The sequence below is a fragment of the Lathamus discolor genome, chromosome 6 (assembly GCF_037157495.1).
Source record: "Lathamus discolor isolate bLatDis1 chromosome 6, bLatDis1.hap1, whole genome shotgun sequence".
NCBI lineage: Eukaryota > Metazoa > Chordata > Aves > Psittaciformes > Psittacidae > Lathamus > Lathamus discolor.
In genome coordinates this window covers 69360560-69386611 of record NC_088889.1, presented here as the reverse complement: position 1 = coordinate 69386611, position 26052 = coordinate 69360560, and the positions used below count along the sequence as shown (strand labels likewise).

Genomic DNA, 26052 nt, shown 5'->3' with positions numbered 1-26052 from the left:
CTGATGAGTGACTTCTGAACATTGCCTTACAGAAATCAGGAATGGGAATCTAAAGGCCATCTTGGGCCTTTTCTTCAGTTTATCTCGATACAAGCAACAGCAACAGCAGCCACAGAAACAGCAAGCACAGCACCATCCATCCCAGCAAGCAGGGCCTCCATCCCAGTGCCAGGTTGGGGTACTGCAGCAGCAGGTCCCAGCATCACTCCAGACTCTGTGCCAACAGTCCCCACAAGCTGCGCACCAGTTCAAAGCACAAGCAGAAATGCAGTCCAGGTGGGGAAATTGCCTTTAAATTGTTTTTTTTTTTGTTTGTTTGCTTGTTTTTCTTTTTCATTGTTTTGTGTTTTTTTTTTTTTTCTTATTAATAAAGGTCTTCAAAAGCCAAAGGAACTTCTTTCTTCAGTTTGACTCAAGAGTGTTGGAAATTGAAAACTGAGTAGCAATTGACTTCACACCTTTGGAAATCAAACCAGATGTGCTTAAATATGTTCTCTGTGGTGGAAATAGGCAATCCAATGGGTGTAAAATACCTACTAGACCAAGTCACCACAGTATTTTTATCAGTATTCCTTTTGCTTTTTTTTACTAGCAAAGCACATATATCATTGCCATTACAGGATATAGACTTTGGGCATCTGAAAACCAACTTTGGTTCTCAATTCACAAGAGTTTCAGTTCTCACTAAGAAGTGGAAGGCTCCAACAGTGCTAAAAGAAATGGAGCTCATCATAGTTGGTAACAGTCAAGTTCAAATCTAGGCTTACTGGTCAAAAATAATCACTGCTGGCTTACATGAAAAATAGTTCTCAGAATTTTGTTGCTCCTTGGTCAGAATACAGATAAATAGAGGGGGTCTTTGTCCCTTGGATGTCTTTAATCATAGGGGTGCTCTTTCCAAGTTAAAATAAAAGCAGTTTATGACAGCAGTACCACTGTGAATGCATGTATAGCCTCCTACTTGTCTGACCCTTCCACTGCTAGGAGAAGTGAGGGGTTTTAGTGGGGAGAAGTGGGCAGGATTAAAGGCTAAAGCCATATTTGCACAATTGCTAAATTATGAAGGCTTTTTTTTCATAAATCTCAAATTAAGGCTTGTGTTAAAATAACATAAAATAAGGTGAACACCAGCTTAAGCGCTGCTCTGTGAGGGATATAAACAGTTTAAATGAAGCCTTCCAAATGAGGCTACTCAGAGCTCATTTGTTTTTTCCTTATATCTGACATTGTGAATCAGGTTCATTTTGGGTGTAAACTTCATTTTCATATAATTGAAAACCATAGTTTTGCTATAGTATGTATAAACTTGCACAGGAAATAAGTACAGTAAAACAAAGATGTATTTAAACATTTCTGCAACTTTTCTATCAAAAATACGCAGAGATGTATGGGACCATTTGAATATTGCTTCAATGTCCATTGTGTGGATTGTGCTGGGTTTTAAATTGGAAAACATCTACCCTGAAGGTCTTAAATGTCTTAGTATATTCTAAAGTTAATTGGCTCAGATTCTGCAGAAAATACATATAATGAAAGATTGAGAAGGAAGAGTGGTAAAGTTGGGGTTTGCATGCAAAATTGCATGTTCATTAATCTATAAAAATTAATTAATTTCAGATTGGAGGAGCTTTGACCTGAAGTTATACTTAGGCAAGAAGTGCTTTTTTCATCACATGAAATCCATAAAGGCTCTGTCTTCCCTACAACTGGTTACTAAGTTCAGTGGCTTAAAAAGAAAAAAAAGCTAACTTCCTTTGTTCAATGTTATCTTCCACTTTTTCTTTCCTATCACAGTGCATCTCCCAGGGACTCATCTCAAAGCAAAGTCATCAGATTCTCTCTTGGTCAGAAAAAGTCCTCTAGGTTAGCATTTCTTCATCTTCTGCAAAGCATGAATAACCCTTTTGCAATATTTCTGGCTGCATGTTTTAGGGTTCCTGTTGAAAACAGCTTATAACTAGGCTGCTTTACACACAGCTGCAATGTGGAAGGATGAGATGTATTTTGATTCTTTTGTTACTATTTGGTTTGGGTTTTTTTCAAGGTGTGGAATGCATTCTGGCCTGCAAGAAAATAATTTGGTTTTCTTGTCCTTATCAGCTTTTGCTTTTGAGAACAAAACATGGTTCTGGGAGTTCTCTCCCCACTGTGTTTAGCTCTCCCCACTGTGTTTAGATCTGCCGTACTGAAGCCATTATGATCAGGCCAGTGGCTTAGCTAGTCAGGAGAGCATCATGTGTACACTGTGAGCCTGAACAGCACCATGTGAGTCTGCCTCATCAGAGCTCCTGCACTCCACAGTGCTCTGAAGCCAAGTACATCTGACCTCCCTTAAAATGATTAATGGGTATTTTAGTTGTTTTCCTGAATTCCAGCATGACTTGCATGTCAGGTCATATGACCATCTCAAATCAGTCATCACAAGGATTGCTGTGTTATAAAAGTGGTTGATAATCATGGTTACTTTCACTGTTATCATGTAGTATGATGTTTTACTAGAAATTTTTATATGGTTTTACATTGCTAAATTATACTGGTTTTGCTAAGCTTGTGAACTGTTACTTATTACTTTTATTCAGCTTGGCGAGTTTGTATGGAGTTCTGCTGACCCCTGTTAAAATGCTCCATGGCTCCTTTTCATGTTCTCCCTCGATCACAGTTATGGCTTGACAGTTTGTATTTGCCTAGAAGAGGTAGTAAAGAGCAGCAAGGAGAGTATTCTCCAAGCTCAGTACTTGTCTCTCATAGTAGGAAGTTAGAAACATCTCCCTGAACCTATTTTTCTTTTCCCTAGATTTCACAGGCACTGCTGTGAAATATCTTGGCCTAATACCAAAAGCAGGGGCTTAAAAACAGTCAGTTAAACTGCAGGCTGTGGGGAAATCTAAGAGAAATGAGATCTTCTTCAAGAGTGTTTTTAACACATATGGCTTTTATTCTTGGTATGCTTTTATTGGCAGTGACAATACTGACTTGAATTGAAAACTTGCCACCTTTTGAGTAGTCACATGGTTTGAGTAGCTTTATTTTCTTGAAAATGTGACAGATTTGCAAAGCCTGTGTGGATGTGAGTGGGAGCCTTTTCCTACCCACTGGTACAAGAACATTATCCCTTCCCTCCTGTCAAGCCCTGCTAGAAAACTCCCCTCCCAGTACTGGGAGCTCTAGTAGCCTTCCAGCAATGGTTGGCCTGTACTCAAAATATTTTATCAGTGGGTAAAAACATTTGGGTGAGATATCTTCTGCTCTTTCATAGAATCACAGCATCATAGAATGGTTTGGGGTGGAAGTGAGCTTAAAGCTCATCCAGTTCCAACCCCCTGCCACAGGCAGGGATGCCTTCCACTAGACCAGGTTGCTCCAAGCCCCATCCAACCTGGCTTTGAACATTGCCAGGGATGGGGCAGCCACAGCTTCTCTGGGCACCGTGTGCCAGTGCCTCACCACCCTCACAGGGAAGAACTTCTGCCTAAGAGCTCATCTCAATCTCCCCTCTGTCAGGTTAAAGCCATTCCCCCTTGTTCTGTCCCTACAGACCCTTCTCCAAAGCCCCTCTCCAGATTTCTTGTAGCCCCCTTTAGGCAATGGAAGGCTGTTAAAAGGTCTCCCTAGATCTTCCTACCTGTAGGAAACCTAGCTCATTTCCTATTAAAAAAAAAACAAAAAAAAAACAAAAAAACCCCCCCCAAAAAAAAAACCAAAAAAAAACCCCACCAACCGAAAACCAGCTGTTGATGAACTTTAGTTTTACATCTTGGTGACTTCCAAGTTCTCAAGAACAGTGTTTGCCCCTGGTTTGCCTCTGCTTTTTCCCATAGTCTACAGTGGATGAAGTATCTCTGGGGTGTTCTCATTTACACTTTGCTGCAATGATGAGTATGTACAATTTTCTACCACCCCCTGGTGTTGAAAAAGGATGGATAAATTGAGGGGCTTATCTAAAGGCTTCAGCAAAGTCAGTCTCAGAACCATGATGTGCTGTGCCTGGTATGTGGTGGTTTGAGTTTGTAAATTAATTTTTGGGTTTGTATTTGAATGATGCCCTTATGTTGTATCCTCTCTTGAGCTTTGCAAGCATGCGCATGCAGCTGCTGACATTTTTGCTCTTTTTCGTTATGCTTCTTTTTGTATTTCCTTATTTCTTCACTGGTCTTGGAGCAGTCAGTTTATTTAGGAAGCCCTGCCAGACTTCTTCCTGGCTTCTTTTCCTTCCCAGAGAAACAACAGTGATTTGGTTGGTTGCATCCCCATTCTCTCTGACAACTGGAATTTCTTCATTTTAGCCTGTTACTGGCACAAGTTATTTAAGAGAGCTGGATTTTTGTGTTTTATATAAAGAGGTTTTAAAAAGATTCTACCATACAGAAAACATAAAGATGGCAAAGAGCAGTCCCTTTCAGTGCTACTGTAGGAAATGTGAACTGGTTCTGTTTTCTAGTCTTTAATGTAATATCCTTGCTTTTCAAAGCAGTGAGCTTTTTCACTAACTCTTTGGTATGCATTTTGAACTACCAAATCTTTCAATTTTTAATTTATTTCATCTATTTGGTATGTAGAAATATGGATTCATTAGTGCATGAAATGCAGTACAAACATGAAAATGTATGGACTTCGACTTCGAAAGACTCAAGAACGTATACTGTTTTGAGAAGCAACGCCAGTGGCTTTTTAGAAGAGGCTTCCTCCTCCCCTTTTGCCTGAAAAGCATGAAACTACTATCCCTCCTTGTCTACTTATGGCAGAATCCTAACTACGTTTTCTCTTTTCCTACCTAAATCTTGTAAATACAGGCTACGGTAAGCAAATGCTGGAAGAGGTTGCCCCAGTTTAAACCAGAGGCTTACACCAGCTAACCGATTTTGTGGTTGCCCTAAGAAGGAGCACTTAAGCTCTGCATGATTTTTAGGGGCTCAAATCATTAAATCAAGTTCAAGTTTTATGGGTCTTGGCTGCTAGGCTCTGTAGCTTTCAGAGCAGAGGTGTTATATGCTTCTGAGTAAGGGAGTTCATCACTGTTATTTCTAAAAGAAGGGTAGCCTGATGTGTCTGGCAAATAACAAAGTGTCCAGTGATTGGTTTAAGAACAGTAGTGTCTCATGTAGCCTTAATCTTGTACCAGTGGTATTGCTTCACTGACTTTGAACTGTTTCTGATTCGTGGAACTGAAGAGTAAGTGACCGTTAATTTTGGTTCGGGGCGGGGGGGTCCAATAGAAACCAGTGCAGGCTATAGCTTGTTTGATGTATATTTTTCATCAGGGATGATTTTTTTTATTTGTTCTCATAAAAAAACAAAGACCCTTATAAGTATATACTTGTGGTATTTATCCTTTTCAGCTTATGCATGGTATTCCATAGTTTCTTTCCCAGAGTGCTTCCTAAATATATTTAATCATATTGTAATTCTTTCATCAGACTTCCAGGTCCCACCACGAGGGTGTCCGCTGCAGGCAGTGAGGCTAAAGCTCGTGGTTCTATTAGTGCCAACAGTCGACGCAGCCAGAGCTTTAACAATTATGACAAATCTAAGCCTGGACTTCCGCCTCCAACACCAACAAGTACCAATGACAAAGGTAAGCACTTGAGGTTTTGGCATCCTCAAATTTTTCTTAATAGTGGCTTCATTTGGGGTGAAATTGAATTTCCAGTAAGCTCCAGGAGCTGTAAGACTGTCTCAAGGACGTGTGTTGTAAACATGACATTTGCAGTCCAAAAACTATCTGGCTTTTCTTGAGAAAGGTACAATCCTCCTTTAATATAGCTGAAGTTGTGGCTTGCTGTCCTGAAAGTACATGCGAAAAATAGATTCAAAGAAAACATGGTTTTTCATTTTGCTTCAAACACAGCTAAGGAGGAATGTATTAATCAGAAAATAAGACATTTTAAGTTGCAGTTTGACAGGAGTGGAAAATGACCACTAAAGATTTCTTCAGTAGTTTTATATGATAAATAGTACCGTTTGCTTTGCACTCTTGTGTAAGAGCCTGTAAATTATAAAAGTACATGATTTAATTCTCATTTCAAGAGTTGTATAGCATGGGATTTGAAAACAGGAACATGTTAATAACTTTATAAATGTTGCAGTGGAACTGTGTCTAGGACAGTCCATTGGAAATGCCAAGTACTGTGTTCTCTCTGAAGTGGTGCTTTTTTGAATGACATTTACTGACTTCGTGTCCCTCACTAAGCTAGTAATCTGACAGCATTCATTAACTTGAATTTGTAGCTCTGAGCTCTATAATGCTGCATTTACCAGTGGAGTTTGGGAGATATAGCTGGTGAGAACTGAACAAATAACTCTTAAGTCTGGTATGGTCAAATAGTTGCCGTGGGCTGGCAGCTAATTCTGTATCCTTGACAAAGTCATTGTGCTTGCAGAGAGAGATCAGCATTCAATTTCAGTAAGATCTTCTTACAGTGACTTGGCAATCACAGCCTTTAGGCTTCAGTCTCCTTCTTGCCTGTGCATAACTTCTGCTAACAGTAATGAGGATTTTGCTTGATGGAAATGTACTGGTCTGGTTCAGCTTGCTTATGATTCTCTTGCTTGTTTCTTCTTTTCAGAACATTGTGTTTTTTTCATTGTCTAGAAACTGTTCTCTATGCATGTCGTAAGACTTTTGGAATGCTACCCCATCTAGCCATTACAGCCCCAAACATCATCTTGTGATGGTGGCAATGGAGGGTCTTCAGCATCCTCCAAGGACATTCTGAATCACCCTGATCAGACTTACGTTAAGAAGAAAATTAAGTTTACAGCTGAATAACATTATATTATAATAGCATAATGTGCTAATAAAGTAGCAACATTCTACCTTGGTAAATCATAGAATCATAGAACAGTTTGGGCTGGAAAGGACCTTAAGGTCATCTAGGTCCAACCCCTGTGCCATGGGCAGGGACAATCCGTGCTTACTATTTCAGAAGGATACACTATGCAAATAGTAATGCCTTTACTGTAACATCAGCATGTAACAGTCATCTCTAAATCTGAATTGAATCTGGCTTGCAGTTCAAAGAAAAAGCTTGACAAGCTATGGCATGAGCAATAGAATCATAGAATAGTTAGGGTTGGAAAGGACCTCAAGATCATCTAGTTGTTTTCCTGTGTAACGCCTTTCCAGCCTCCCTCTATCTCTTCCTTGTCAGTATTCTCCTCTTTTGATCATATTCTGTAACTCCGGGGTTAGGAAGAAGCAATGTGGGATGTGTCTCATCCTGAAGCATATGCTGGTTGCCTAGATGACTGGTTGGATGGGACTTGGAGCAACATGGTCTAGTGGAAGGTGTCCCTGCCCATGGCAGGGGGTTGGACCTGGATGAACTATAAGGTCACTTCCAACCCAAACCAGTTTGTGATTCTGTGATAGGATTCTATGATCCCAACCTGCATATAGGTGGTCTGCTGTTAGGCTGCATTGAAGAGAGAACTTGAACTCTCTTGGCTTTCTCTCAGTTTACCAGCATTACTAAATAAGGAAAGTAAAGTGCTGGTTTCAGTCTTAAAAAGAAGAGAAGAAAGAAAAGAAGTCCTCACACACAGAGAAATAACAATAATTTGTCAATTGAGTAACTTAAATGTCAGCTGCTTTTACACAGCCTGTTCTCTGAACCCTCATTCTTCATTGTAATCCATCTCTTCAAAAAGAGAAACTGGTTGCTGAAGAAGCATGCAACATCATCTGCTTCCTATGAATATTACAAATGACTGAAAGAAACAAGGTTGGGGTTTACGTTGACAGCCCACATAAGTTGCATTTATTACTCAAACTTTTGCTCTGGTCAGAATTTCCAGTCATAAATTATAGTCTTAATAAATAAAATGAAAGCTTATGTAAGTGGAACGTGAACTTTACTTAATCATGACACGAAGTTGGTCTGCATCCATGAAAAACAAAAGCAGTTGGTCTGACAAATTTTTGGCTTACTTTAAATTAATTGTAACATTGCCAGCCAAAGTTGATTGTCAGAGTGTTAGGACAATTCAAGTTTTCTGACCCATATCCTGTATTTTGCCTGAGGAAATGAGACTCCCATGACCATGTTGTGTGCCAGTCTTGGTAAATTTTCACTTCTTGAATCAGTATCAGCTCTGTTGCATGTTTTTGGAGAAGGAAATGGGAGAAAGGGAAATCTGCCTGCTTTGGCAGAGCGTTTTGGCACGAGTGGTCGCTTTGTGATAGCGGGTAGCCTTCGGTGCATTGTGTTTGAATCATTTCTTTGCAAAGTAGGTTGTGATTTTCATCTGTTATTAATCTGTGGCCTTTCCCTCCAAATGTGCTTAGTCTTGTTAGTCAATCATCTGTGTCTTGTGGCAATAAAAGTGCATTAATTGAAAGAGAATACATCAGGAATGAGAAGGACAGTCAGTGGAGCATGGAGGAATAGCTACTGGAAAATAAACAACCTACTTTTTTGAAAGATTCCATTAACTAATTATGAGACCACTGCTTTTCCAGAAATCTTAGGGAAAGGATTTATCTAACATTGAAAGGAATTACACTATTACATAAAAACAAGAGATTATTGGATGCATGCACATTTGTTTTGAGATTTGTACCTACTCCTAACAAAGGAGCACGTGAAAAGCTACCGGTCTCGCTTCCCCACTTTATATTTACTTTACAGCTTTACACTGTGTCTTCAGTATTTTATTTTACCTTCTGAATGTTTACATGCTGTTTGACACCAGTTTCAACATGTGGAGAAGAGATGGGCCTTCTCTAGTAAGAAGGACTTGGAACCTAGCTCAGTCCTCTGGACAGCTTTAAGGTTGGGGAGTGATAGATTTAACTTGCTTTTTGGAGTTAGCCGCATGCTTCGTATGTGATATTCCCCCCAAACTTAAAGAAATTTCAGTGCCCTCATTCCTTACATCATAAAATAATAACATGCTGTGGTACACTTTAGATTAGATATAAGAAAGAAATTCTTCCCTGCGAGAGTGGTGAGGCGCTGGTACAGGTTGCCCAGAGAAGCTGCCCCATCCCTGGCAGTGTTCAAGGCCAGGTTGGAGGGGGCTTGGAGCAGCCTGGCCTAGTTGAAGGTGACTGTTTATAATTGCAGTAACATTCTAGGCAGGGTATTTGAATGTGTGTAATTGTTGTTAGAGGCTTCTTTTTCCTAAAGAAAAGTGCAATTTTTAAGTCTAATTGCAGTTTTGGATTGTGGGGAAATAGTGAGCCACTCAGGCTTGTGATTTGTAATGTTATTGGAGTCCCTTCATACAGCAGGGTAAATATGGAGCCTTGTATGTAAGTATACCTTTGGTCTCCTTTCATGTCCTTTGATGTTCTTTAACTGTACCAGCTACTAGGAAGAAAATAAACTGTTCCAGCCAAAAGCAGGACCACAAGCATACTGTATCATGAAAAGCATCAGCCACCTCCCAAGGTCACTGCTGAACTAGTGATTATGAGTTCAAATTATCATGTGTATCATGTATGAATGTGTAAAATGAACTTTGTGTTTCTATGCCTGTATGTAAATTATGAGTTACTGGTTCTATTGAGGCTTCACATTGCCATGTCTAATATAATCACCAAATAAAAACCAGCCAAATTTTATTTGACAGTGCAATTCAGAGTAAAGAAATTTTTTTTTTTTTTTTTTTTTTGTCCATAGCAAGGAGTAGAATTGTGTCTGAGGTAGTATCAGGAATGAAACTGAGGTACTGAAGCATACAACCTCAGTAAAGACTCTCATAGAATCAATCTTCCTATGAACATATTTCAGTGTTGTGCTTAGCTGTACACAATGCTTTTGAGAAATGCTTTTGAAAGCAGCCTGCAGTCCTGCAGAATGGAGGGGATTTTTGACTAGCTCTGAACACCCTCATATATCCACTGTTTGCACTGATTTTTCAGGCCTTCAGTTTTCATATTGAATTCTCAAAAGTCTGTTAACATTGTATGGGAATATTGTTATTACTTTCTGATTTGAATCCACAGTCTATAAAATCCCTGAACTTCCAAAGCTGTAGGAAACATTACTAATATGCCATCTCCAGTGTGTTTATGAAGTGATACAGTAATGTGACAGTCTTACACACTTCCTTTTTAGTTTTTCCTTCTACTTTATTCCTACTATTTTATTTAAAATAATCCTACAGAGGGCAGTAGAAGTCTGTGGGAAAAATGACACTTTTCCTTTGGATTGAATGTTAGCTAAAATATCAGTAGGAAAAAAGCACTACCAGGCTTTGACTATTTCCACATGAGATCCAAGGGAATGTTTACTATACAACTTCATGGAGAAGGCAGTGTTAGTCATGGCAGGTTTCTCTTAAATAGGTAGTATTAGAAAAACTAACTAAGCATACAGATTCATGCACTCACATGAAAGAAATGATTGTTTAATAGTAGCATTCTTGCAAACTGACATGATGTAAGTCTCATGAGGGCTCTGAAACCAGAGCCTGCTGACTCAGCTATAATCTTAGCTCTGCATATCTTGATTTTTCAGGTACGGATATAGTATACCAGCAGGAGAGTAAGAAAAATATGTTCTCCTCTACTTGATGCTTCTTATTTCTTTCAAATGTGGGGCAACCTCTTTTAACTTGGGAACACAGTGTATGTTTACTGACTTAGTATGTAACGGGTAGTTACTATACTCACAAGGGCTCATGGTGACAGGACAAGAGGCACACGTTCCATAGACCTATTTACGCTACTGATACTGCTAAAATACTTCCAGTACAGACGGTGGTGTAGAGACACAGGGAAGTACGGGATCCTTCCCATACTTCTTTGTGATCTACGGATCCCAAAGAGACAGGGTTTTACTGCAGTGACAATTTTGCATGGATCAGACCTGTATGGAGCCAGCAGTAAGCGGCTAATATTACTGTTAGGACTGCCTTCCAAGTGATTAAAAGCTTAGCAAGTATGCATAACCTCCACTCTACTGAGCAAATCAGTCTTGCGGTGTGTGGTTACATATGACAAATGTGTGCACTTTCTATGTGGACAGTTATATTTACCAGTGCAGTTCAAGAGAGCACAGCATATCTTGTCATAGCTTTAGTAGGAGTGCGCTGCTCAGAAGGCCACTGGGGTATTCTGTAGGGTAGATTCTGTGGCAGATTTGGATGATGTTAAGCCCTCGGATTCAATTTAAAAATATTACATTAGAAATAGGGAGAAAAAGCCTTGCCCTTACAAGAAGCAAGGTGAGAAATGTGTATGATGAGATCAGAATTCTTGTAATATCTTGAAGTTATTCAAATGGGCTTTGAAAAAGGAGGAATTCTGATAAAGCATAGACAAGAGCCCTGAGGTGTGGAAGACCTCCTTTGCAGTTAGGCATTTAAAAGGTTAATTTATATTCTTTGTCTAAAAGAAAAATTACTTACTTGGTATCTACAAAATACCTACAGGTAGTGACATTTCTAGCAATATGGATTCTTTATTACCTCGGTAGATAACGTACGAGTATTGAGTTTGTTTGGAATTTGAAATTAGCCCAATTCAGACCACAAACTGGATAGAAATTTTAAGAATGAGGATCATTAGCCATTGAAAGAGATTAAATCAGACATAATGAGTCATAATTTAATATCTGCCCAGAGCTGATGTTCAGATGGGGGTTACAGTTTTGGCCCAGAAATTGCTGAGTGAAACTCTCAGAACCATATTTATTATCTTCAAGATCAACTCAGATGATCCTAGTAGTTTTCTTGAATGAAAAATCTTTCATTTAAACACATGCAGAAATGCAGGGCAAGCCCTCTTCTGTAGCTGCACATAAAATCAGATGAAATATTTCATGTTCTGAATGCCTTGGTTTGGCTCCTGTACTGTTTGGATGGTAAAGTGATGTTGCACAAGCTTCCTCACTGGAACCCGTATGTTCTGTTTAACCTCATGCAGTTTTTCCATTCCAAGTAAATTAGTAATAGTCAACAGAGACAAAACCCAGGCTTTTGCCTTTGTGCCAAATAATAGTGTAAGAACTTTTTTAAAAAGAATTGGTGTAAAAGAGCACCGAGGCTTATAAAGCACGATAGAAATTCCTGCTAGAGAGTGAGCATTTTAATTCTTTTACCCATTTATAGTAGCATCCAGCATAGAAGCCTGGATATGAAAGCAAAAGATGTTCTCTGGCTGCAGTACAGCGATAGTGATCATAAGAGCTGTGGCAGGGGAGCTGAGAAATTGGGTTAAATTCCTGTGGCATTGATGCAGCTTGGTTTAGGGCTGGCAAAAGGTTTAAATGAACAGATTTTATTGTAACAATTCATAGCAGCTTAATTTGTATCTACAGCCCATAACCACCTTGTAACATTTTCATTCCACTGTGGGAGACAATAATAAAACTCCAGTGTTGGCAAATCAATCTCTTTGTGCCTAAACCAGCAGTTGTCCTATGTGGTTTTGTCCGTTTTAGTAATCAGGCTAGGGGAGTTATTAGGCAGGATTGCTTGGCTGAATAAGAAGAGTTAAAGTAGGACCTCTGTGTAGATTTGGCCTTGCAGGTAGCTTACTGCACAGTCTGTGCTGGTCAACTTCTTGAGGTTTAAGCATTGAGAAGAGTTCTTCCGTTGGCATTGTACTAAGTCCAGATTTCCAGGTTCATTACTGTCTGTGGTCAATTACTCTCATGTTCAAAACTATCTTGAAGTAACCAAGGGATACTTTCTGGAGAGCCCAGTGGGGACTTCATTAAACCAATCTGAAAACCACTTGCAATGTACTTTTGATTTTTTTTTTAGGAAGTCATTGTAGTGTTGGCAACTAATAGAAGCTACCAACAGTGTAACAACGTAGAATTATAGATTCAGCCACGTTGAAAAAGACCTTTAACATCAAGTCCAACAGTTCCCCAGCACTGCCAAGGCCACCACTAAAGCATGGCACCGAGGGCCTTGTCTACATGGTTTGTGAACACTTCCAGGGATGACGACTCCACCACTGCCCTGGGCAGCCTGTTCCAATGCCTGAACACCCTCTTGGGGAAGAAATTGTTCCTAATATCCAGTCTAAACCTCCCCTGCTGCAGCCTGAGGACTTTTCTTATTGTCCTATCACTTGTTGCTTGGGAGAAGAGAGCAGCCACCTTCTGGCTTCATCCTACCCTGAGGTAGTTGTAGAGAGTGATAAGGTCCCCCTGAGCCTTCTCTTCTCGAGACTAAACAATATTGTAACAGTTACTATAATATATATTATATATGTATGTATATATATATATATATATGTAACAGTTGTCATTCAGATTGCTGAGACTTGTTATAACATCTTTTACTGATCAAAGACTGAATAGTCCTGAAGTGCTGGGGTGGTATCTTCTAGAAAAGAAAATTCACGCAAATCCACAAAGTTAATTACAGTGCTCCCTGTTGAGTAGGTCACTGCAACATCTGGTGGCATGCAGACCTGTTGCTAGATAAGACAGAAATGTGAAATATTAAGCCTGGCATCTTGACCAATGACCTTCCAACTGAGGACTGATATACTAAAGTTTATATAAATTTGATAAATGGGTAATGAGTTCAAACGTAAACAGGTGAGATTCAAGTTGGATAAAAGGAAGAAGTTCTTTCCTATGAGGGTGCTGAGGCGCTGGCACAGGTTGCCCAGAGAAGCTGTGGCTGCCCCATCCCTGGCAGTGTTCAAGGCCAGGTTGGACAGGGCTTGGAGCAACCTGGTCTAGTGGAAGGTGTCCCTGCCCGTGGCAGGGGGTTGGAACTGGATGAGCTTTAAGGTCCCTTCCAACCCAAACCACTCTGTGATTCTATGATTCTGTATTGAAAAGGCATTGCCCCTTTTGGTGTATACTTCTAGGTCATCATTGAAATTGGTTTTAAATGTGCCAAAGGATTAGTGTTGAGCCCAGCTATGCCAGGCTGCTGAGGGAGGATGGGGGAGAGGTGGATTGAGGAAGGCTTTTGAAACCAGGAACAGTAGAAAGGCTTAACATTTCATTAGAGAAAAGGAAAAATAAGCAGAGTTCCTGAGATGGAAAGATTCCTCTCCTTGTCAGTGAACAGTGTATGAGTGTCATAAAGCTGGGAAATGATATTATAGAATAAAACAGCTGACTCATTGCCAGATAACAGGAAGTAAAGGATTTGCTTTTTTTAATTATTATTTTTTAATTTATTTTGGCAGTCATAACTTTCTTTATGACTGAAAATGGTGTCTGTAGATTTAGAAAAAAATTCATTTCTTCCCTTCTTTGACTTCTGGAGTAGTTGCTTTCACTCCTGTTCTGTATTTTCCTGGTTTAAGGACAGGACATACATCTGCCATGTTATTAGTTTTATTTTTAGGTTTCCCTTTCTTTTGAAAATTGAATTAATCTTATGAAGTGTGGATTTTATCAGTGGTGCAAAAGCGACTAAAAGGACTGCAAAAGTGGAAAAGATTTTATAAAGAGGCGTAAGTCCATGAAGTTTGAAACCAGTTTACCCATACTTTCAGATTTTCACTGGGGAATATATGTGATTGACTAAACACAGCAAGAGTATGAGAATTTCATAAATTTAAGTCATTCCACCCTTTAAAATGTGCAAGTGTTTGGTGTAGGTCAGGTCTGAAGCAAATAGCATATTCTGCTTAGTGTTTAGGATGCTGCCTCTGTGCTGGCAGTCAAGAGATACTGTTTGTACTGCCTGAGGGGCTTTGCTGTAAATCACACTGATGATAAGTTTACTTAATTTGTCTCAACAAATCCATACCCCGAGTAATTGGTATTTTGTCATTCTTTGTGCACTGCCAAAAAGCAGATGCTGGTATAACCTTTGAACTGTATCATGCATTGAAGGTACTTACCAAATGTTCAGTATTATTTTGCCTTTGATATCGTAAAGTGATCTTGAATAGATTGTGGCAAGACAAAAAATAAGAGAGAAAAAGGAAGGAGTGTGGGATAATCTGAAAGATGCCCCAAGAAAACTCATGGTTTGGTTTGTATTTTCTTCCTGGGCAAATCTTGAGGTTTTGTTTTGTCCCTTTTTAATACTCTTACATAAACTTGAGTCATAAGTTTGCAGCATAGCTATGCCTTCCAGGTTTAAGTCTGTTTAAATAACTGTGTTTAAAATTATGATAAGTTTGCAGCATACGTTATATATTTATAGAATTGCATCTGTAAGTAATCAGGGGAGCCTGTACTCCACCTCTGGAGAAAAATCAACTTTACCTGTACCTGAGAGGTGTTTGCTACCCTGTTCTGTTTGCATCTGTCTCATGGCAGAGACTTGACAGTCTCTTTAAGTGTATCCCTTGCATTTTCCATTTGATCTTAATAGAACACCAGGGTTCTGCTTGGCTAAAACTTAAGCACATTGTTGCTATTCTTTCATCTCTGTCCTGTTTTATAAGTCTTCACGGATCTGAAGGCTTACAATGTCTCCCCTCCACCTTCTCTCTTCTAGACTAAACAGTCTCTACTATTTCAATCTTCTTCTCGTAGGTTCCTTGTGATAAATCTCCTATATGTCTTGATCTCTACTGGCCTCTTTCCAGTCAGTCAGTTTTAGAGGGGTGCTGGAGCTGGACAGAGTGCTCTACCCAATGCCTTACTCTGGTGTTGAGTACGATGGAATAATTACATTCTCTGACTTACATTCTATGATTCTCTATCTGATACTCATAATGCATTCCTGAATGACATTTGTTTTTCCTTAGTGTCCCATTAGAGAGGTGAGCAGCTGTGGACTAGGGTAATTCCTATTTCTTTTCTGCAATACAGTTGCCTAGCTGATGGTTTGACTTTTTCTATTTAGGCATTCCATTTCTTCTTTCTAAACACAGAACTTCTCAGTCTGCTTCCATGAATGTAATTGTACTGGCTTAGTCTGTTTCTCCAATTTATGAAATGTATTAATACCTCTGTATTTCCCAAACCTAAGTTACTGGCTTAGGTCAGAAAGTGACCCTCATGAGAATCATTAGTGCCAAACAAAATACTCATCTTTGGGCAAATGAGATAGATACATGTGTGTATCTTCTGGGATAATACTTGCACCCTTTCACTTTTCTAATAATTTTTTTTTTTTTAACGGTTGCCTCATCTTAGTGAATCTTTAGTGACATAATTGTGTTGGATGTGTGCCCATAAAACAGCTTAAAGACTGCTAGAATATAACAGGCAGTATGGCACATTTATAGGACAAGATATGAGTGTACAGTATTCGTGCTTAATTTTACAACTGTTCAACTGACTGAATTTGGCATCCAGAAATATGCCCTCTTTTAACTAAACAGTTGCCAGCTGAAGGCTTAATCATGGCTGAAGAGGAGCTTTACAAGACCACAGCACTTTGCCATAGTTGGTATAAGCTTTAAGAATACCTAAAAGGAGCCAAAAAATGTATTTGAATAAAGTTAAAAAAATCAAAACCCAACAAGCCCCACAAACTAAAAAAAAAAACCTCAAACAAAAAACCACCCCAAAAACAATAGCCAATGACATGTTTGTAACTGTACAGCTCATGAGGATAAAAATTTGAGCTTTGAAGTAAAACGTAATGTTGAGAAGCAGCTTCTTGCCCTGTGTACATCTGCATAGTGGCATTGGAGACAGTGGAACTATGTTAATTTAGACCAGCTGAAGAGCTGGCCCAGCATTTCATGGCCTTTACAGTTCCTAGATGTTTCCTCTTAAAATAACTATTTACAATTTCTTGTAAATTTATTGCTGGGTGAATTGTGCCAGAAGAACAGCCATGGAAAAGAAAATTCACAGTTAAATCATAGGAAAGCAAATAGCAGTGGTGCTACGTCCCAGGCTTCTGGAAGTGCCAGCATGTTTCTACTACATCTGTGGAAGCCTCCTCTCCTTATATAGCAGTATTGTCCAGCCTCTCTGGTGTCTTAGAGTTATAAAATGGTTTGGGTTGGAAGTGACCTTAAAACTCATCTAGTCTTAACCTCCCACCCTCTGCTAGACAAGGTTGCTCAAAGTCCCATCCAGTCCTTGTGTTTGTGGCTTCTCTCCTGAGAGTTTTGCCTGTTCCTCATCCATAACCAGATATACCTAAAGAATGAATGACTGGTGCCAGAGGATGGCTACCACCTCTGAAGTGGCTTATGAGCACAAAGGCATGGCTCAACCTTTTGTTACTGTCATGAATAGTAGATTCTTACCTTCATGTTGGCCTTGTTTGAAAGATCTGTTACTACAGACTGTAGTTTCAATGACAGAGAGACGAAATGAAGAGGACCCTAGTATGAATAGAAGTATGTGTCTGTCAGCTGGTTTTGACATAAAAATTTAGTAGATTTCTGCCTATTTATTTATGTTCACAAGTAGATGATGGTAACGTGTTGGCATTTTTGTACAGTTTGGCTCAACTCCTCTGTTTAAACACAGAATATCCATGTTTGAGTGTGCAATGGCATTCACCACTTTACTGTGTACAGCTGGGCAGTTGTGTCACTTCTCACGGAGCAGAGAATTACATTTCTGAGTTAAAACGTAGTTTAGCTTGGCATATTGACTGCTCAGTGGGAGTTTTCTTGGATAGTTTCTCCTGTCCCTTCTCTGTTAAAAATCTGCCTGCATTTCTGCCTCTACAGTAATTCCAAGCCCTCATTGGAGCCAATACTAGTAGTCAAAATAGGCCAATGGACAGAATTTACTAAGTACAAGTCTCATATAATGTGTATATGGCCTGTTTCATTTTAACCTACCCATAGGAGAGATGTGTCAGATCAAGGCTGCTAAGTGTACATATTGCCCACTCCAACTATGTAGAAAGTTTAATGAAAGGCTCCATAACAGCTCCCTGCCTGGAATTCATTAATGCTTTTGAATAAATCTGTTATGAGAAATCTTGGGGGATTTGATTGTAAAAACAAGGAGAAGAAAACAGTAATGAACTAGAATGGTATTTGTCTAGTACTTAAATGGAGAGTGCAACTTGCTTTGAACAGCACAGTAAACTTTGTTTCATTATCTTTATGGTCATCTTACCACTATGTGGTAGATAGAGGTACCTCCAACCTCTTTCTCAGGCAATCATGTGGACAGCATTTTGAATTTTACAGTAACTAAGCAAAAACAACAAGGAATTCAAGTGTCTTAGTCAGTTATGTCAAGACAATGAGAAATGGATTGCCTGTGCTCCAGTTTTCTTTCCCTTCACCTCAGCAAAAACACTGAGCCTTGGCAATGTAAAACCAAGCAACAGCACAACTGTTGTTTCATATGCTTGGAGATCTGTGTGAACTTTAGGTGACTTTACAGAGATATAGTTGAGTTCCTGCCACATCCATAGGCTTCAGTGCAGGTTTTCAGAGGGACAAACCATTTCTGTGAATACATGGAACTGCTATTGAAGCTACAGGCTTTACAGCACTGGGATTGAAGAAATAGATATGATGGAAGGAAAGAAAAATGCCAAGGAATAAAGGTAATTTTTGTCCTGGGTTACTATAAATTAAATCACCCCTAAAGGGAAAGGCAGTAGACAGAAGTCAAAGGAACCAACTCTGCTCAGCAAAGCAAAATGTTTCCTGTCTGGGCTTTTCTCAGGTTATGCAGAATTTCCCTATCTGTCAGTCTTTGGTTAAAAAAAACAGTTGCTTTTTGTCATGGTCCGGAGTAGAAGAGACAACATAAAGCTTCAGTCCTCATGCGGGTGGAGGCCATGCCTCTTGCCCACCCTGAGCCATAGCCAGTCCCTTCCGCCCACCTGTAGTTCTCCTGGGTCAGCAGCTTTACAATTGAAACAGAAACGTCGATGGGTCCAAAGAGTTGTGCTTATTTTGAGGAAGGGCTGCATGCCAGGTTGCTCTTGTTGGGAATGTTCTGCTCTACCTGCTTGTGGTTTGGATTATGGAAAGATTGTGATCTTTATAGTTGGCTCCTGGCAGAAATGCAGTTATTTCCATACTTCAGCGGTTTGCTGAGCATGACAGGTCATTACTGAAGAGGAGAATAGCTCAGCTAAAAAGCTTTTCTCCATAGGACTCATTATTTGTAGTGTTTCAAAGGAGCCTTCTGGTGGGTGGGTGGATGGGAAGGGTCAACACTCACGACTTACTCATCTACATGGAAGATGTTGAAACTGCCACAGTGGTTTCTGCAGTTGATACCATCATGTAGTGGAGATCTGCTTTTGCTTCCTAGAGTTTGGTGGTGGATTTGCTGTTAAGTTCTTGACCCTCCTAAGAAGGAGTAACTATGAGAACATCCTTTCTTTGCATTGCCTTTCATGCTTACAGTGGTTGGGTTTCAAAGTTTTCAGTTACAGCAAATCAAAGTCAACTTGTTTAGAGCAACATGACAAACGATGGGAAATTGCATACGTTTTCTCCTGACCTTATAATGTAAGCTCTCAAAGAGTTCAGTGGAAGAATTAAATCATAAGCTTTCAGACTCCTTTTTTTTTTTTTGTTGTTGCTGTTTTCATTATAAATGGGTAGGTTTGCAGATGCAGTGAAGACTTTGCAGGAGCAGCTGAAATCAGATTTACCCATGCTACAGTGTGCATTGGCATCGGAACTAGACCACCAACATCTTTTTTAACAGGAATACTAGGAACAAAATAGGTTTCAGGCCAAGATTTTACTTTGAAAAGAGGGAAGTGATCATTATTTATTGTAGGCTGTAGCTTGAGTTTGAAAACATTTCTTTTATAGTCAGTTTTAGTTAATGCAGATTACTGAAGAAAGAAAATATCTCCCTCACAAAGGAACACATGGGAAATAATAAGCTTATTAATTGGATGCATGAAACCTGCCCTCCTTTTCATGAAAGAAGGGCCTATGCTATGCTAAATAAAACTTTCCCCTTTGCATGCTGATGTGTTATTTGTGTATTAATGTTACTGCTTCATTAGTAAACCTCGCATTTGAATCTACATTCTGGCAGCAGAACTTGTTTCGTTTACCAAGTTTTGTCTGAGGACTAAAAGAGCCAGCAGCCTTGTTTGTAATAAAGGAACGGAGAATCTTACAGACCCAGGTTTTCTTAAGCTGGGGGTGTTTTTCCTGAGCATGTTTTACAGTGAACCTTTTGTTTCTTGTATTAACTTTGCATGGTGCCATGTAACAAGAACCTGAGGACTTTGAATTTCCAGTTTCACTGTATTTGACCCAAGTATGAATCAAAATCCACTGTGCTTGTGTAAGAAAATATCTTCTTTCATTTTGCGAAGTGTAGATGCTTAACGTGTATTTAAGAGTTTATAAATATTTTTCCATTCATTTTGGATGTGTAGCATCCAACGTTTACAGAATTCACCTCCTGGATAACACGTGATAGAGACTCTGAAAGCTACATTAATGTTGCAACGTATTCTTTTCTTTTAATGGTATGCTCATATTGTTGTTGTCCTAATTCTGATTTCTCTGACATGTCTGTAAATAAGGAGCAACTGTAAATGGAGTTGCATTGTCCTCATCCTGTGCCACTGGCAAGAGAAGCATGGTTAAGTTCCAAACAGGAGGGTGTATGTGGGGGAGTTGGGCACAAAGCAAATGCTGTTTAAAAAACACAACCTGAAACAAATGTGTTCCATGTAGTGACCAAACAGAACTAAAAACAACAAACTGAAAATGTTCAAAGAAAGAAGAAATCAAAAAGTTCTCAATTTCTCTGGGAAATAAATTTTGAACAATTTTTTTAGATTTGGAAAACCAACTGTTTCACTTGATCCAAGCAAAGCTCTTCCCCAAAATGTCTGTGGACTGGAGCACCCACCAGGGCTCTTAGGATGAAGTTGATGCTCCAAATGAACCAACACCTGCTATTGACTTTCAGGAAAATGTTGTAGAGCTGGTAGGAACCTTGTTTTGATGTGGGCTGCCTCTGGTTTCTGCTCCCACAGCAGATGTGCAGTGTTAATGGCTAGTTCAGTGTTCGAGATGGAGTCCGATGTGACAGCTGGGTTACAGATCACAACCTGGTACTCAGGTAACTCTTATCTCAGGTGTGTGCCTCAGCCTGCAGGTCACAGCTCATACGAGGGCTCTGCATAGGCTCTGAGCTCTGGTGAATGCAGGATGGCTTGGTCCATACCAATAACACGTTGCCTGTGTTTTATTTTTTTCCAAACTCTTGTTAAGAACCTGTCTGGGAAGAACTCAGATTTCTTTTCCAAGACTGTTCAGTTGGCTGTATGCTCAAGACTGAATGCTGCTTCATCCTGAGCTGGGTTTGTGTTGCTGCATGTGTTGTACTAACCAAGTGTGCAAACAGCTCTTCTACTTTGTAGTTGCATCCTTTAGTACTAGTAACTTCCAGTTTGTCACCCCACATTGTCCCATTCCCTTTACTCCCTGCAAATCAGTTTTTCCTAGAAAGCAAAGGGTTCCCTCCCCATATTGATGAGTGCATTAGGTTTATCCCTTGGACCCAGTTCTAAGTCCATCCCAAACATGAATGAACCACTGGCAGCTCTGATGATTTATGGGCATGGATACACTTTGTGTCAAGATGTATTTAGCATAATTAGGCAAAAGGGCATTTGGATTAGGAGCTTAGTGTCGAAAGTACCGTGAATCTCCGGTTTCTGTGGAAGTATCTCATTATCGAGATGGGCAGTTATTATTTCTTTAAAAGAAGCTATATAAATTAATTGTACATGATGCACAATTGGGATTTTTGTGACACTCTCATTACAGTGCTGGGCGTCTTCTGTAGAAGGCAGGCTGAGACAAAGGCTTGCTTGTTCTGGGTTTACGGTTGCAATGGGAAGTAGATTTTGATGGGTAGGAGGATTTAAAGAAGTCAAAATAATAACAAAGCAGCAGTGTACAGCAAGAGGTATGAAGGGAACAGCAATGGTGCACAGCTGTTGAAAGCAGAGGGGTAACATTTCCAGCAGCTTCTGATGTAGTTATGACCTTCCTTCCTCTTTCCTGTCTGTGGGTAGGATGCTAGGATGGTGGGTTGCTGCTTCCCCTCGCACTGGGGGTCACTGCAACTCCTACACTATTACTTCTTCATGCCTGTTTAACCCATCTTGTGTTAAGCAGGCTTGAACAGAGCAACCAGAGGACCAGGTGGTATTGCTGTTTGGGACATCTGGTGGCTTGGTTTTCCCTCTGGACTAGAGTAAAGCAGGAGTAGTGCCTTGGAAGTCAGCAGACTGGCACTAGCTTAAAAGAAGTACGATTCCTTTCTGTGTCTGTAATTCAGCTCTTGCTTCCGTCCAGCTCCATGTGGGTAGTTTGCCATAGGAAAAGGACTAGCAAAACCAGCCTGTATAATAGCTATTGGTTAATAACAGAGTCCAGAAAAATCTTCTGACTTCAGTAATGTTTTTTAAAGTGTCATTAATTCCTGCTATCCCGCTTTGTCTGTAATAATATGAAATGACTGAGGATCTTATTAAGGAGTCTCTGATACTCTTAGAAACCTGATTCTGCACTAAGTCAGGAAGATGTATGTGCTTTAAATCTTCAGTAGATCTGGTTTGGATCAGAGAAGGGAGGTTAACAGAGCCGTATCTTCACTGAGCAGCTGAAAGTGAAGTAAACCAGCCCCTGTGTGGTTGCCTCAACTTGTGATTTACAGGGATGGATTCACAGGGCTGCTCCTGCTGCCGAAAACGCACGCTCCCAACCGCTGTTGATTTTTGAATTAAAAAAATGCAGCTCTATACACAGTTTACTTTATTGCTGGAGGGCAGGGTAATATAGGTAAGAGCCGTTAATCCCCAGCAGGCTGCTGGGCAGGCAAACAGACATAGATGGCAAAAGTTAATTGGAAACATGAGCAGTTTAACAGAAAACACATTTGTGATAATTGAGAGAGTAACGTCTCCAGAAAGGAAATTCTGCAAAGAGAAACTTCAGAGGAGAAGTGGCCACTTGTAGGTGAGTGTGATTTTTCAAGCTCTCTTTAAGCTCTGAACTAATTTCTTAATGAGAACAAATAAAATTAAAAGGAACTAGGAACTAAATGAATAAAAGAATTGCTTTCTTGAGGGAGGGAGGACTGTAAATGACTGCCACTAGTTTTTCTTACAGCTGGATTATGTAGTAATACTTAATTTAGGCTCATTGCATAAGGACAGAATTGGTTTTCTTTCTGTACATGGAGTTTTCTTCTACCTTTTGCATATGAAGTTCTCATCCCCCCCTCCCCTATAACTGAAAGGACTTCAGTTATAATTTTTTCCTTACTCCTGCATTTCTTTTTATATGCCTGAGGTTTTTCTAAGAATCAAACTTGGCCAGCAAGTATTTTGCCAAAAGCAGAGGGAACCCTTAGTTACAAAATAGTGCTGTGTTTTTGCTAATGAAAAAGTATTATGAACTTAATAAAGGAGAACACATTGCAGAACACGTTTTGGTTTGAACTGGAGGAGTTTCTTATTATTTTTTCCTTGAAACAGCAAGTAAATGTAAATTATACAGTAGGAGCTCATTCCTGTTTTGCTGGGTACGAAAATAAAGCTTTTACTTTAAGTGATACTGATGTTGAATATACTAACATGTGTCTATATTTTTAATGTTATTAGTGTAAAGTTCCTACTGCTTCAATACAGAAGTAATTTCAGGCTAGCTACAATATCAGGTACTACTGTTTTGGTTTTTTGGGTTGTTTTCTGTCGTTTTTCTAGAGCCTGCAGACAGTCCTGCTTCCCAGCCCACAGGAATGAATGAAAATGTCTCATCCTCAGTTCAAGGCTGCAGCAGTACTGTTAGCTGCAATAACTCATCAGCCATCCCTCAGCCCAGCTCTGCTATTAAACCTTGGCGCAGCAAGTCCCTCAGTGCTAAGCACACAGCTACGTCTTCCATGTTATCTGTAAAGCAGCCCACCCCAGAGCCTCCAAAGCCAACCTCGGAAATCGCCAAAACAACTCCCAACAGTCAGAAATCTATGCTTGAAAAATTAAAACTCTTCAATAGCAAAGGAGGCTCCAAAGCAGGAGGGACAACGTTCGAGTGTCCAGGGTCTCAGAACAACAGCTGTGAAAAGCTGGAGACGCTTCTCAGCTTTGAAGAGAATGAAGAAATAGATGCCGCAAATCAGAACGGGAACAATCCGGGATCCGTGTCCAGTAGTCCCAAAATTGCACTCAAGGGAATTGCACAAAGGACTTTTAGCAGGGCACTAACTAATAAGAAAAGCTCTCCAAAGGGTAATGAGAAGGATAAAGAGAAGCAGAAAGAGAAGGAAAAGGATAAAAGTAAAGACGTTGCAAAGAGAACATCTATCACCGAAAAGCTGGACCTGAAAGAGGAACCAAAAGAAGAACAGACAGCACTAGCGACAACAGAGATGCCAAAAAAGTCCTCCAAGATCGCAAGCTTTATCCCTAAAGGAGGAAAGCTGAATAGTGCCAAGAAGGAGGCCTCTGCCCCTTCTCACAGTGGAATACCAAAACCAGGAATAAAAAACACCACAGGGAAATCCTCAAGTGCCCCCGTTCCTACAAAGGAAGGTGAGAGAAGCCGCAGCGGGAAAGCCAGCTCGGGGCTCTCTCATCAGAAATCTCAGCTGGACAGCAGGCATTCCAGCTCCTCGTCCAGCCTTGCCTCTTCCGAAGGAAAAGGCGTTGGAGGCCTCAACAGCAGCAGCAGCAGCCAAGCTGTGAATGGCGCCGCTGCGATGACACACACCACAGGGAGCAATACTGTGAGTGTTCAGCTACCTCATCCCCAACAGCAATACAGCCACCCGAACACTGCTACGGTAGCTCCCTTCATGTACAGGTACGGTGAACTTCTCCAGTGACCTGTTTTGAACACGATGCTTGGATAAGGAGATTGATTTTGGACATTCATTTTGGCGGGGTGCGGAGACAGCAAGATGAGTCATAGAATCATAGAATGGTTTGGGTTGCAAAGGACTTTAAGATCATCTAGTTCCAACCCACTGCCCTGGGCAGGGATGCCTCACACTAGAACAAGACACGCAGGGCTCTGTCCAGTCTGGCCTTGAACGCTGCCAGGGGTGAGGCATGTAATACTTCTCTCACTACCTTCACAGTAAAGAACTCCTTCCTTACATCTAACCTGAACTTCTGTTTAAATTTGAACCCATCACCCCTTATATGGCTACAGTCCCTGATGAAGAGTGCCTCTCTGGCCTGCGAAGTTCTGTAAAAGTTTCTTGCTTTAAGAGTTGACAATTTATACGTTGTTGGACTGTGATGATCTTTAAAGTTCCTTCTAACCCAAACTATTCTATGATTTACACAAAAACCATTGGCAAAGGCCATCAGACTAAGATGTGTCAGAAGTTGTGATATGTAGGAGGGTAAATAACTGTTGTATCCAATCCTCCTAACAGTTAAGATGAGAATGCTAACACCTTCTTGAGCTGGTACTGTTCTTACCCATGTAAAAATGCAGAATGGGGAGAGACCCTTGATTCTTCTGACCCCTTGAGTGATACCCCTGTGTGTATAGAAGAAAATGCCAGCTGGTTGACCCATGAAAAAGAACCAGTTGGGAAAAATTAATCTGACTAAAACTTGTGTTAATAGTACATGTGGCTGCCCCATCACTGGCAGTGTTCAAAGCCAGGTTGGATGGGGCTTGGAGCAACCTGGTCTAGTGGAAGGTGTCCCTGCCTGTGGCTGGGGGTTGGAACTGGATGATCCTTAAGGTCCCTTCCAGCCCAAACAGTTCTGAGATTCTGTGCTCTTGATTTCCCTTGCCCTTGCAACATACATCAGCATTATTGTTACATTTTGGTCTGAAGATGGGATCTAATACTGGTAATTTTTGGATATTTGTTTCGAGTTAATAATTGCCAGTGCAGTGGTACTATTTTAATCCATAATTAAATAGAAAATTGTGATTGCAAACTGATCGCTGTATTGTCTATCCCTCATATCCTCCAAAAATGTATTCGTGGTATGTTAGGTTGTGAAGTTTATCACTATAATGTCCTGCCAAAACAACAAAAAAAGCATTTTACTTGGTGTTCATCTTAGTTTGAGTATAGATCTGGTTTTGTTGAGTAAAAGATATGAGAAATTGTTCTACATTTCCTATAGCATCAGCTGAAATGAAGAATACTGCAATAGTAATTACCTGCTTTATCTTCACTTTTGTACAGCACTTAACTTTTGGGCAGGAGAGCTTCCAGCCACTTGTTGATGTGGCTCTAGGAGCAGAACAGAGTGCAACTAGTA

At 40.1% G+C, this 26052-nt stretch overlaps 1 protein-coding gene across 2 annotated transcripts in view; it reads left to right on the top strand.

Annotated features, from left to right (window-relative positions):
• Positions 1-26052, top strand: part of NAV2 (neuron navigator 2) — a 223542-nt gene that overhangs the window by 89386 nt on the left and 108104 nt on the right. The window contains exons 5-8 of one of the 2 annotated variants that reach the window (XM_065683423.1): positions 33-276; positions 1795-1863; positions 5415-5572; positions 23524-24622. In XM_065683423.1, coding sequence (XP_065539495.1) covers positions 33-276; positions 1795-1863; positions 5415-5572; positions 23524-24622 — 1570 coding nt within the window. The remainder of the gene's footprint in view (positions 1-32; positions 277-1794; positions 1864-5414; positions 5573-23523; positions 24623-26052) is intronic. The other variant, XM_065683421.1, reaches the window with a different exon arrangement.